The 14259-nt window shown below is 43.0% G+C and overlaps 1 protein-coding gene across 2 annotated transcripts in view; it reads right to left on the reverse strand.

Moving 5' to 3' along the window:
* Positions 1-8130: 8130 nt before the first annotated feature.
* Positions 8131-14259, reverse strand: part of UVSSA (UV stimulated scaffold protein A) — a 58484-nt gene continuing 52355 nt past the window's right edge. For both annotated transcript variants that reach the window (XM_037386842.1, XM_037386833.1), the window contains exon 13: positions 8131-11327. In XM_037386842.1, the coding sequence (XP_037242739.1) occupies positions 11234-11327 (94 nt within the window). In that variant the 3' untranslated portion in view covers positions 8131-11233. The remainder of the gene's footprint in view (positions 11328-14259) is intronic.

Here is a 14259-nt window from a genome sequence, read left to right on the forward strand (position 1 = left end):
CGGGGACGCTGCGGGGACGCGTTTCTCCCGGTTCTGCACTCCCTGCGTGGGCCCAGGGAACAGCTCTCGCTTCCCACTAGGTTTTGGTTTTTGTGTCCCTCTCCCCCTTTTTTTTTATTTTTTTTTCCCGTAGAATTTTAACGTCCCCCTTCCCAGGGGTAATCTTAAGAAACCAGTGTTTTCCGGAGCGATTTTGGGGAGCAGAGAGGGGATGAAGGCTGCGCACCCGTCCCCCGCTGCCCGACGGCCAAGGTACCCGGGCTCGGCTGCCCCGGCTCCCCCGGCTTCCCCAGCTGCCCCCGGCCTGGGGCAGAGGCACCGCGCCCGGCCCGGCGCTCCGCAGCCGCCTCCCGCTCCCGCACACCCGCTGTAGGAAGAACTCAGCTGTTGTGGAAAGAAAATCTGCAGGGATGGCTAGTGCTACAGATGCGCAGACCCACGCATGGACAGCGGATGCGCAGTCCCACGCAGGGACAGCGGTTTCCAGGGTGCGGGTGGGTGCGGGAACAGAGCAGGGATGCTGCGGGCTCCGCTTCGGGTGCTCTTCCCACCTCGTTTAGAAGCTTGCAAGTGCCAGGAGTCTGGAACCAGACTCATTCGCATTTGTGAAAATAAGAACCTTTACGATAGAAGATGCTCTGAAGAGAAATTTCAGGGCAAGCATTATAAGTAGTGCTTGGAGCACAGCTCTGCGCGGCTTTTACTGGCAGGAGAAGACCAGCTCAACTGGGAAACAGATACTCGGGAGACTCTTCCACACTAAAACTAACCCTTTGCTGACCAGGATTGAGCAGGTGCTAGTAGCAGCTGAACGGTTAGCTCAGATGGGACATGACCCAGCTTAATTAAGAGATAATTCAAACCCTGCCCGCACACCGGGAGCTGCAAACGATTCCCCCAGGCGGAAAATAATTCAGCTCCAACAGGGAGCTGCTCAGAGCTTCTGAGTAGATGATTTTCCTACTCCAGGTCAGTTAGCATCCTGCCAGTGAAACCTGTTCATGTGAGTATTATTACTCACAGCTGTTGGATGAAGGAGTCAGTTAGCCTGAGATTCCTAGTCATTAAACTCGATTTAACAAGGCTTCTCACATTTTATAGCAGTGCTGAAAACAGAGCCACAGGTATCTTTCTCAGCAGAGTTTAGGAAGTTATTGATAATCCTTGCTCGAATACCTCGTCTGGATGTCTGGGCTCACAGAAGTCAAGAGCAAAACTGCAGAGCCTCAGCCACAGCGCCTGTCTCTTGTGGTGCGCAGGCCATGCGGCAGCCTAGGACACGCTACAGTCCCGTTGGTCACAAGATACGGTCTGTATGCAGAGGCTGTTTAAGTATCAGAACCAAAGAGCTAATTCAGACGATGCTCCCTGGACCACGGCTCTGCAGCTGGTTTGTGGTGTTGGGTCAGGCTGCACGGTCACAGACTGGCCGGGGAGAGGCCTGGTGGTGTCAGCACAGGGCAGCTCTTGGGAGCATCCCTGGTCTGAATGCTCCACACCCCATGTGCTAAAGCTGGATGCTCTCACCTCCCTGAACGTCCTAACTCTGTCATCTGTGTTCCTGCCCATTGGTACTCTGGCTCTCTAAGAGACTGAGACAGGGCTTGATGCAGCAATTTGAGGTTGTCATACTAGATAGCCATAAAAAGCCCCCAAAGCCCCCACACTGACCCCATATGGCTCCTACCTGACGCTGCGCACTGCAGGCAATGCTCTGCGCTCCTGCACCGAGCTTGTTGGAGGCATTGCAGCTCGTTTTCAGTGAGTCATCAGTGAGGAACAGAGACCCCGGTGCAGTGTAAGTAGAATCTACTGACAGAGGGAAAGACGATTATGACACAAGCAGGAGGTGTTTGCTCTGGTTCATTCTGTGAGTTAATTTTTTCTAATTACTTTATTATTCATTCATAAAATTCAGTCTTGGGGGATTCAAACTGCGGAACACATTCAAGAGAACATTTAGCAAAGCATTTGCCAGAGGACAAATTCTCATCTCAGATACACCCAGCCACACATTTGGAGTCTGAGTCAATATTTTCAAGTAGACGTTTTTGGCACGTACCAAAGATGATCTGGAGCATCAGCATATTTTTGTACTAATTCCCATGAAGTCAATGTTAAATCCAAGGGTGCAAGCCTGCATTAGGGAGAAATGATTCAGCCATTAAATGCATCTTGCCATTGTTCTCTATATGAATGAAAGAGTTAAAAGAAGAGGAAACTACATCTATTTTACTTCAATTATTTAACGTACAGCGCACAAGTTCCGGTTGTTCACATTCACTGAATAAACAGCACTAAAATGTCTTATAATTGAAATAACAGGAAAAAGCACAGAAATACAGATGGATACATTCCAAATGATTGGGAGATAGCTGAAAATATTTCAAAATATTTTGTGTCATTGCTTACATACAACCGTCATTGATGCTATACCAAATCATTGGAAACCAGTGCCCTATATCATCAACCCCCCAAAATTTCTTGGTATTATTTCCAGTTGAGCAGGGAATGTGGGTTTAGTGAGCCACTTTTTTAGATGAATTCTTCAGTTTTTTTCACATGTATTGGAGGCCTTCTGTTTCAGACTGAACTCAGTCATGTTTTGTGTTTCTATTCTTATATTACATAAGCAAAATATCAAAAATACAGTCTTGACTGTATGAATTTAAATTGATTTCCCCAAAATACACCATGGTGTCTGCTTGTAGTCTGCTGTATTGGCAAATAACCATGAACTCCTGTATTACACGTATAAAAATGTATTGCTCAAATGCAGATGTATTAAAATACTCAACAGAACACGATTTTACAATGTCTGGGCAGATCTTCAGGTTCTGCCTTAAAGAGTAAGCAAATATGGTTGTCATAGAGCCTTTTTTAAGAGCAAGTAAAAAAAAGATTTTCTATGAAATTGGAAGATTTGTCAGATTCTGGGAGGTAAACCAAGGCACAGGTCAGAGCAGACGCTGAAGATGAAGGGGCCAGGCATGTAAACGCACGGGATCCTAATCAGTTTGTCTCACAAAGTGGATTTACCTTAACAGTTTACATACATAAACCACATTCTTTGACTGGTGCTTCCCCTCCCCCCGCCCCCATACTGTTCTGAAGCACACGCTCACATTACACAGATGTCTCAGGTGGACAGAATGATGGTTGTCACAGTGAAAATAACCCTGACAGTAAGAGCTCTTTCTACTTTCCTGATGCTGTCTGGCAGAGATGTGAATTCATCTTACAGAATAAGCTTCAAAGCAGCTCGGGAGGTTATCACAGCCTCAGAAAACTAGAGCTGCTAAGTCTGCAGTGCCCAATCAGGAGAAATCCTGTGGATGCTGGAAATCCTGTGGATGCAACCTGTATCAACAGAGAAACACAAGGACACAGAGGGCGAATCATGGTCAGGGCCCAAAAGTCTGGACATTCAGGGTCAGGCAGTATCTGTATATGATTTACTAAGTTAATCTCATTACATGACAAATCTTCAGCTAGCTGAAAGTAGCTAGCTCCACCCAAAGCACTAGGCTTTTTATTTTAAAATACACTTTTTATACTTTCTTCTCTGTAATGTTACAAATCAGAAACATTTTACAACGATAATAAAGGAGGGATGACACCACAGCAAAGAACTGCAAGTCACAGAAATATTATTGTGGGATGATGATTGACACAGTAAAGATTCACCCTCTTTGGTAAACTTCTGCTTTTTCAAGAGAAGGAAAATAAATCTACTAACCTTAGTACAAGTATCTTGAATGCTGCTCATTTTCTTTCTTTTTTTTCCCCCTCTTTCTTTCTTTTTGCCCATAACCACATACATACATTACAAGAACTTGCCCTGGACGTAAAGGGACTCTTTCCTGCCTTTCCACGCTTAACCTAGGTAGGGTGACAAGCTTTATTTCCTATGCCTCCATCCCCAGAGACTGCATAAGGGGAAGAGAAGCGTGGGAAGAAAGCACTCGGATGAGCTGCTGCTAGGGCTTCTTCAGCTCCTTCTGTTGACCAAGAATTTGTAGCAGCAAGCTGCACTCTCTATGACCTGCTAAATATTTTGAGATTTGCAATTAAGAATGCTCGTTGGGCCTTAAAGCACCAGCACTATACCTTGTAGTGATGATTCAGAGTGAAAAACTGTGTTTGCTTTGAGCACGCTCTGCAGCATACCCGATCACTCTCCCATTTGCTGCTTCTGCTTCAGTACTGGTGAAAATAAACACTCAGGCACACGTGGAGGCAACATCTAATTTCAGCCCTAGTAAAAACGTGTGGCAGACTCTCCTCCCGGTGCTGCTAGCCGTCAACTGCCAAAAATACTATTACAAAAATGCAAAGATATCCAAAAGCAATTTCCAAACAAGCAGAATCATATATTGTATTTCCATATACCTTTTATAGTGCGCGAGGATAAGAGTGGCTCCATAATGGCATTATAAATATAGCAAATTAATGGTGGATGCAATGCCAACACCTTGTCATTATGCAAATTGGAATGTCGGCAGAAATGGTTATTCAACAATCCCTTTCAAAGCAACCAGACGCCTAATGCTGCTCATTACATCTAAACTAATTAGCACCACATTTAAACGATTTTAATAAGCTTTTTCCTTAACCCCTTGACAGAGGGGATTCCTGATGCTAATGCAAAAACATACAAGCACTTGGTGCAGAAGAGCCGGGGTTTTGCTCAGGGCGCTGACAGGCAGAAAAGCAAGGGGAAGTCTACCCAAAAAGCCCAATGACAATATTCAAGTGACAGACATTTAAGGATGAAGAAACAGATTGCAGTGGAGTGAAGCCCAGTGTAGTTTGCCCAGGCTGTGGTGCAGCCCATCACCACACACGCACCACCATGCCCCACTCCCTGCACGGCAGAGCCCGCTCCCAGATGGCTCTCCTGAGCTGGTACTGCATTTAGACTCTGTACTTCCCGGACTGAGCTAATAGGAAAGGCTCAACAAGGACATGGATTAATTTCTTTCTTCACTCGATCAGCTTTGAAGGAGATAAAGAAGAGGGAAAGCATCAACTCAGAAGCATGAGTAATTAATAGCACTCGCCCTTCTTTTCCTTCAGGGGCAGCATCTGACTCCTGCAGCTGGAAAGGCAGTAGCTTTGTCCCACGGGTCACCATTTGTCCAGCTGACAGGCAGACCCAGCTCCACATGTATTTTTTAGAGGATGTGCCAAGTTCTGGGATCTTTAGCATCTCTCCCAGCTGAAGGGGTCACCAGTGGTGCTGGATGGGGAGGGTCCAGACTGGTCTCGATCTAGGCTGCTGCTCTGAGGCCTTAGCCTCTGTCAGGGTTCCCAGCCTTTTGCTTAATTCCTCCAATTTCTGTAGAGGATTGTGTAATGGAAAGGTCCATCACCACATCCATTTAAGAGGGATGCTCCTAGGGCTCTGCATGTACAAACAGGCTCCAACATCTCTCACTAGCCTTTCACCATCTTTCTCTGTAGCCTTCCTCTGTACCCTCATCCCACACCCCGCCGGGCGTTCAAGGGCTGCACCGATAGGGCACAGTTGCACCGCCTTGGGCCAGGCTGCTGTGAAACCAGCTAAACTATGAGAGAACTAACTAGGTTCTCCGGCCTGAGCCCTCCAGCTGGCTGCAGGGGAATGGCATTTAGCTGGAATCCCATGCCTGAGCTGCGGTGTAGGTGCTGCACTCAGCTTTGTCCCTTACCAACCCTCCCCCTGATCCTTCCTTACTGACTTGGCTCCAGACTTGCCTGTTATCTTGGCGGACTTCCAGGTAACTTGTGGACTGCTGGCTGGCTCTGTTACTATTACCAAGCTCAGTTTTTTTGTTTGGGTGCTGTGGGATGGTGCCCCTTGTCAGGAAGGCCACTGTCCTTTCTGTTCTCACCTTTTTGCTCCTGGCTCACCCCTCCCTGACATCCAGAGTCTCTACCCTGTTTTTGCTTTCTCACCTTGCTATAGACTTGACTCACTCCACACTCCTGGCACTGTGGGGTTTTCCTTGGGCACTGCTTGGGGCAGAACTCCCTTTCATAATTCCGGACACAAATTCCAGTGTTATTTTCATCCAGGAACAGGATGTTAATTGTTTTGGTTTTATTTAAATGTAGCTGTCCCAGTGCACCCCAAAACTGGGATATACAGAGAAACTGATCTATAGTAGTTATCAGAATAACACCCTTCTTAGGCTTTGGTGTCTAAGAGGTCCTAAGGTCCTAAGCTCCTTTAGCTGGTGAGGGAGCTCTTTCCATGAAAGTCAGTGGTGTTTTCAATGGTAGGTGTCTAGGGGATGAAGACCCAGATACAGCCCTCCCTTGCCCCACTCTGGGCACTGTAATCTGGAAGCTGGTTTTTTTGGGGTTTTTTTTACCTTCTGTCCAGTCTCCTACATGAAGTGTTTCTAGCTCCACTGTGGTTCAGTTTCAGTTCCCACAGAAGAATGGGTGATAGAAACTGTTTCCTCTCAGTGCTCTTGCACTTAAGTCACTGTGGCTTGGGTGACTTCTTGAGGTTGTCACCTCTTAGGCTGAGAAGGGACCTGGAACTCCACCTCACCTGAATGTCTGCTCCAGCATGACAGCTATTCTGTGTACTATGATCATCACTGCCTGTTTAAAACCAGTGATTTTGTTAAAGGTATATGGTTGGTGGGTGTTAGGCAAGGTGTGAAAACACATGCCACGCCAAGTCTTACCAAGTGCTTGTACAATTCTTTCCCTGGGTCTCATTAGGCTCAAGCAAGAGCTCTGAGCCAATGCAGCTCATGGCAAGTACAGACCCTTAGGGGCCCAGGAAACTTAAACCATACCTTGGATTTGGGCACCTAGACCTTCTTTAGGCCAGTTTGCAGAAGGTCCCTTTCCATCCTATTTGCTATGATCCATGGTCAGACTACACTGTACAGGCAGGATGGTTTCCTATATGGTATTATCATTTCAAAAGGCGTGGTTTTAAATGACCAATTTTCATCACTTACATACTGCTGTAATATCCAGATGTCCTTACCTTTTCTGATGCATAACCTACCAAGACATTTAATTATTAAAACCATTAATGCGTTTAACAACACTGGACAAGCTACAAACACAGTTGAGGTAACAATCAGGTATTTGCAGTGTTGAGTGTTAGAGACCACCAGATGGCTACCTTGGCCCAACTATTTTGATACATGCTGAGTTGAGGGGTTTGCTGGCTGGGTTCCTGAGATTCCATACTACTTCTTGCTTGGGGCTAGTTAGCTCCTTATAATTAGGAACATACTTATCATCCATTTCCACAGCCACTTTAAGTGGAAAAGGTTTATTATTTTTTGCTTTCCACAAAAGAAATATTTTTTTTTTTAAACAATGTCCACTTTGAAACTCACTGATGTCCTCCCCAGCCTGCAAACTGTTTACATGGCATGATGCACCATCCATGCAGAACTGCTTACAAATCCTGCCTCTTTGTCTTGCTTCCAAAACCCCCAATTCCCCTCCAAATAAACCTTTCAAACAATTTATGAGAGCTTTGGAGAGTTACAGTTTTCTAATAGAATTCTTCAGCCAGATCTGGATTGCTAAAGCCAAGCCTCAAGTAAGTTTAGAGAAAATGACATTGCAAGATACTGTGAAAAAGAGGAGTATGGACTTATCATCCTGCCTCAGTAACTTCAGAGGGGATGTGCTGAAGGATTTTTGTTTAGAAGCCCTGCTCACATACTCCATACCAAGGTCATTTATGTCACCAAGTGCTTTGTATCAGAAGGCCAGACCCCTCACTCCAAAGGGCACTACATTCATACATACTACAGTCTCTTCCTTCCAGGCTTTTACTTCCCAGATGCAACCGTGTGCTCAGGTAAGAACAACCAGATAAGTCTTTACTTTCAGTTCTTGTCTTACCACTCAGCACTAGTTATAAAAGGATGACCCGGATGCGTTAGCACAGCTCGCTTCAGCTCAGAGTTACCATGTCCTTTTAGAAGTACAGAATATTCAACCTGTATTACAACTATTCACCTTAACACTCTAGAGGTCAAATCATCCAAGGTGTTTAGGTACCCAGGAATCACATGCGATATCCCCAATGAGCAGAAGTATGTTACAGTACAATTGCAAAAGCATTTGAGCAAGTTATAAAGACTAAAACACAAGCAGAGATTACATGAATGAAACTTGTATTTTATTTTTTTTTCCCCAGAAGCCCTGAGGACAAGAGTAGAAAAGTGCTAGCAGAAATGTCAGACAGAAAGTTTAACAGCTAAGATGACTGAAAAGCTGGTGAGCTCAGAGACCTCAAATTTGTCAATTGCCACAAGTAAAGCGATGCACAAAGCGGTGTGGTGTATATAAAAGGTAGCTTGATTTATTTTGAAGTTAAAAAGACTTATTTAATGAAGGCATGCTGGACCTTTAGAGATAGATGCCTTTTTAAAAATTTTCTTCCAGCGAGCTACAGATGAACCCAGGAAAAGGAGAAAGTTCCCAAAATCCTTGGAACTTTATCTGACCAGATCTAATGAGAATGCTGAAGTGGCAAAATTCAAGACCTGCGGTGTGTATATATGCTGAATTGCCCCTGTAGAGAAATAATTTGTTTAAATGAGGCCATAATTAACACAGCAGAGGAAGCATGGGTTTCTCAAACACTGGATACATGCTGATAAGAGCTATCCTAAAGGCAGTGCTACAGAAGATGCGTTCAACACCTTCTCCTATGGAGGGTCAATGGTCTTTCTTGCTTCAAGGCAGAAAGAGGAGGAAAAAAAAGTTGCATCCAAGTGGATATATTCCCCACCTGACATGGAAAGTTCTTACAACAAAACCAAAACAATAATTGAAGAGCTTTAAAAAAAAAAAAGTCATCACTAACCTGGCCCAAAGTCCATGCACCTGTGTCAGTCAGCTATCTCCAAGTCACTTGCTGGGAAACCTCAATTCTGCAAATTCTCTTTCTGCATGACAGAGGTTTTTCTAAACACCTTTTTGAATGTGTGTGTTTAATAAAGAAAGGGGGAGAGCATATAGATCACATGGTAGGATCGGGTTTAACTGGTAGATTGGACACACTAGTCCAGAGAAGTTTTACCCAACAATTCTAGAACTGATGTGACTAAGTAGCATCATTAATGAAGCATTACTTACTAAGCACACTTCTTTCTTACAGTTTTCTATCATTTCCCTTTACAATCTCAGTCTTTGTGTTTATTTTATTTTACTGAAGGCCCAAAAAGGGAACTCTATGGGTAAAGTGTGCCTACTGTTTGCCAGAAACTTTTTAGTGCTGACATCTTATGTCCACAGCAAAGTGGGGTTAAGCATCATTTTACAACTCTTTTTACAGGGGATGGGGGGGAAGAGAAAACATGCCTTCAATGAACACCTTTAGCCTGTGCAGGCTCAAGAATCTCTGGATTAGTGGTACAGTGACCTTTGTGGCTCTTTTGAATGCTAATCTCCAAGATCAAACAGTTTCATTTAGGCTGTTCTGGGATCCCAGCAACCAATGACCTGTATTACATTCAAACGTGAGGGGTTTTGTTTGTTGGCTGTTTTTTGGTTTTGGGTCTTTATCCTTCATAAGAAATAAAATCAGTTTAAAAATCATCAACTGACCTGATGGTGAACTTGGTTTGTCTTGTCTACATTTTCACTTAAAGCCTTCACTGACAAGTTAGCTAGACTGACAGTAGAAGTGGCTTTGCTTTCCAGTGCAGTAGATATCTTCTGAAGTTCTGTCTATTATTTTATTTGTGGTAGCTTAGAAGTGTATCTTCTAAATGTCTGTGTTTGAGAAGGAAACTGTCTTCCAAACTGCAGAGCTCTTGCAAGATAAGCTATCAAGATTCAGCATTAATTGGTTTTCTAAGCAATGCTTGTGCAAGTCAAAAGGTACTTGGCAGAACTTTAAATTAGCTTTTGTCTGAGGTGATCAAAAGCTACATGGAGGATTTGAATTTTCTCCTTTTTTAATTCTTATAGTCCCTTGATGCATAAGGAAACACCTCCAACAGGTGACTAAGCCAGTGCTGTAGAGAATCCATTTAATTTGTATTCAGTGTTTTATTGAAGACTTCTGCAGTTCACTTTGAAACTGCTTTTCAAATGCTCTGTCCTCCTTGATAGTCTGGATTTCCTTCACCCACAAAGCTGTATGAAACCTTGCAAAAGCACAACTAGTCAACATTTGGTTCGCTCTGCTTAAGACATGACTATAGCCAACAAAACAGGTTTGGGAGAGCTGGGTAAGCACTCAACCAAGAACAAACCTCACTACATCCAGCTGCTTGATCTCAGCATGCACTTTAACTCTCTGGAGTCAGAAGAGTCTAGATGCTTGTGTTTATATCTGGATCCTTAGATCCACCCTCAGGCTTAAGTCTGATGTAATTTTAACCAATTCAAGCCAGACAGTTCACTAGTACAGTATGCCACTTGAACAATTTTTAAAACTTCATACTTTCACTCTGTACTGGAGCTTTTTGGTGTCAGCTAAACAGCAGCACATGCTGAGTATCTCTACAAACTTCCACAAAATGCTTTCCAGATATAATTCTGAAAGATACTGGGATACCACCTTGGGAAGACTAGAAGCAGACCAGGATGACCTTTGTCATTTCAGCTTCTCTATTGGTGCCACAGCTACCAGGTTTGAAATAACTCCTGGATTTCAGTTTGCTAAAATCCAGCTGCACTCCATTCATTATCTGAAGGCATCTGTTGATTTGGATTATTTTCTTGAGTGTGCACACAACAGGTCTTTAATAGTACTGCAGGAACCACTGTGCTACTTGATGTGGTACACTTTCTAGAATAGTAGGCTGAGCAAATACTCTGCGTGTTGCCATCTCTGGTAGAAATCCAATTGTTTCTAAGGCATCTTCTTTCTGAAGGCATGAAAGTGGAGGCAAATTACAACACACATGTTGGAAAAGGAGGTATAAATTACATGAGTCCCTTTGGAAGGAAAACAAAAACAAAATCTGAATGTTTTGCCCGGAGTATGTACAAGTCATAAAACATGCTCTATTTTATGTACATTACAAATAAATATCAACTTGTTATATGCATTCCATTCTGTATCACATCTTTGCCAAAATTACTGTTCATTATCCAATAAGTTAAAAGATGAAAATAATTCAGAAAACTGCTCCACTAAAAATGCATCTAGTGCACTATTTTAGTATAAATATGAAGATCTGCGAGAAAGGTTTTGTGCAGTTGCACTCTTCTAATAAAATGAAGGGCAAATTTGTTTAGCAATTTAATTCAGTGCATAGTTAAACTGGTTGGCAAACTTCTCATGCTTTCTTTGATCCATTCGGTTCATTGCTTTCACCACCCGTTTCACAGCACCTCTGAAAGAGAAACAAAAAATAATAAAAACGATTATGTTGATTCTGCACAATCATCTCAGAGAATGTTTATGAGTGTTGGGGGGGAAAAACGAACTATGATTAATCACTACCAGGCTTCTGAACCCTGCACTGATGAGGCTGAACAAATTTGTCTTGTTAACTAAATTAGCTGCAGCAATACAAATAGTTTAATTCAGCAATGATTTTATTAACAGGAGTAAACAAATTAAAATCTTTCAGTTTAATGGCTGTGCATTCCACCCTCCTAGCATTATTTCTGTTAGTCACACATAGCAAGTTTGATTTTCAAAAGCACTTAACTGCTCTTGGGGAAAAAAAAATAACTAGAAGTATCTAACAGGGCCTAAAAGCCTTACAAAATCCAACCTGCAGAATCTAGCGTGCTTTTGTGAGAGAAGGTCTTGCTGTTCCATTCACATAACTAACTCATGTAGCAACTTTCCTTTCACAGGTTGCTAAAAACCCACTTCATTGGCTGCGGGCAGAGTAAGACACTTGCTCACAGCAGCAGCAGCCCCATTCCTGAGCAGCAGCTATTTAATCCACAAGCACAACACTAGTTTGGGAAGATGCCAGAGATTTCCATGTATCTCTGTGCAGAGAGATAGATTACTGCTGCAGAACAGCTAAGTGCTTAGAGTTTAGCATAGTCAGGACAGTATGTCCAATACCTCACTCTTACATCAAGTGGAATGGGATCTCTGCTACCTCATGATGGGCAAGCATTCCAGCCCTCTGCAGTGCCCGCTGTGCTTCAAGAAGGTTCTGGTGTGTTCTTCAGATTCAGAAAGGAAATAAAGGTACTAACTTTGGAGCTCTCAAGCTTTCTGGTGCTTCTGGATCTGATGAGGGTTAGCCCTCATGTTGCTGCTCTTTATTTGCTGCCATTGTTGCCTCCTAGTAAAGATGGTGCCCAGGGATTTCTCTCCTTTTGGGAGTGACTGCTATGCTTTTGAACTGCATTATTTTCCCCTTCACAATCTTTTGAGTGGAGATCACACAGCTGAGGTTTTGAGGGTGAAGAAAATTATTCCTAGACAGCATGAAGAGGAGCAGGAGATTCTCATAAAAGGCACAGAGTGCAGGCATATGTACTCTTTAACTGGTAAGGCAGAAGAATGGGTTCATGATTGCAGAGGGGTAAGGAAACAGAAGAAAGGCAGTAGTAGAAGTCAAAAGAATGCTCTGCTGTGTACATCTGCCCTACAGAAACTTACAGTGGCTGCTGTGTACAGCTGAGTGCATCTTGCCTAGGGAATTTTGTTCTTTACTGAATTGTAGGGTTCCCATTTTTACTGGTTACTCTAGATGCCTCTAGCCAAAAAGCTCAGAAATCTGTGGCTGGTATTTGCAGGTGTGCTCGTATGTCACCCTGCCTCTATTTATGAAGAGGGAAGATACCTCCTAACACTGCTCTGTAAAGAACCTGGACGCTCTGCCAAGGCAGGAGGTACGCCAGCTAAGGGCTTGGTTTGAGGGACTATCTCTCATTTAAGAACATGGCACTGACTGATGTTTTTGATTTCTACATCAGAAATGAGGTTCCCAAGTTGCATCGCACAAAGTGGATGGTTTCAAGTCTACTGCTGTTAGACTTTACGTTGTTACAGCCTGCCTTTTATCACTTCTAAGGATGCTGCAGGCTGTGCAGTAGAATGAAGACAAGACATCCTGGTAGTATGCACCAGCCTTTTTCAGGATTCAGGTCCTACATACTGTTCCAGCTGTGCTCCTGTGGTTATCTCAGAGACAAGAGGCAAGTTGGCTTCTGTTTTATCTAACTGCTCTCTGTAACAGCTTCATTTCAAAAGCCATTTTGAAACATCTGAAAACAGAGGATACTTCTTAATAACACTTCTAAATGGTGGGATTAAAGATTTTCTCAGCAGCAACTGTAACGAAAACCAACATTCTGAAATAACACCTTGGAATAGGTATACTTTCAACAAAATTCTGCCAATTAAGTTACTAGAGTAAGGAAAATGTGGTCATGGTTTTGTACTTCAAATATTGCCTAATTGGTAGGAGAAAAGTGAGTCTTTAGCAGTGCAGAGTGGCCTTGACACTTTCATGTCATGTAGGTTTTACATTAGCACCACTGGATTGTGCGATACTGTAAATGAAATGAGATCCCACTTTGATGATCTGTGTGCAATTTCACTTAACTTTATTGGCAGACTAGAGCCTGGGTTTATCACCTATACATTTCAAGTAATTTGGGGTTGTTACAAGGAGCCAAGGTTATCATCTTGTTTAGTGCTGCAAAGCATGAAACCCATTAAAAACATGACAGGTTTGATTCGCTATGCCTGGCACTAACACACGCGCAAAATCATTAGCACAAACCACAGTAAACCAAAACCAGCTTTTAAAACTTATTTTGTTAAAGCTGATATGAAATTCTGATCATTAGAACTGTATGTCTCTGACTTCTAACTAAGATCAGGTGATGTGAATTTCACAGAAAATGTGAAATTTCTATAACTAAAAGCAATGTGGATCTGGTTTTGTTATTATAACCATTACATCAGAAAAGGGAAAACAAGAGTAAACAAATATTGTGCCTTGGATGCTGTTCAACTTGTCCAGTATGTTTAAGGAATAACCCACCATTAATGATTTTTATAATAATAATTTTGCTTTTATGATTTGACAGCTTTACACTTTTCACTTTCCTTTGGTTTCATTTTGACATATGAAACGCTTTAAATAGCTCCAGCTGATTGTCATTTGATAAAGACCAGAGCATGCTTAGGCAAATCTATGCTGCAGCCACGTCTAACCAAGACTAGATATCAGAAATGGCATAACAGAGTGGACATATGGAGCTACTATACATTCTAAAACCCATTCAGCTTGGTGGGTTGGTAGGCTCCCACTTCCACCTGAGCTAGCATGCCTGCTTTAAAGT

Source organism: Falco rusticolus, chromosome 1 (genome assembly GCF_015220075.1).
Source record: "Falco rusticolus isolate bFalRus1 chromosome 1, bFalRus1.pri, whole genome shotgun sequence".
NCBI classification, from domain to species: Eukaryota; Metazoa; Chordata; class Aves; order Falconiformes; family Falconidae; genus Falco; species Falco rusticolus.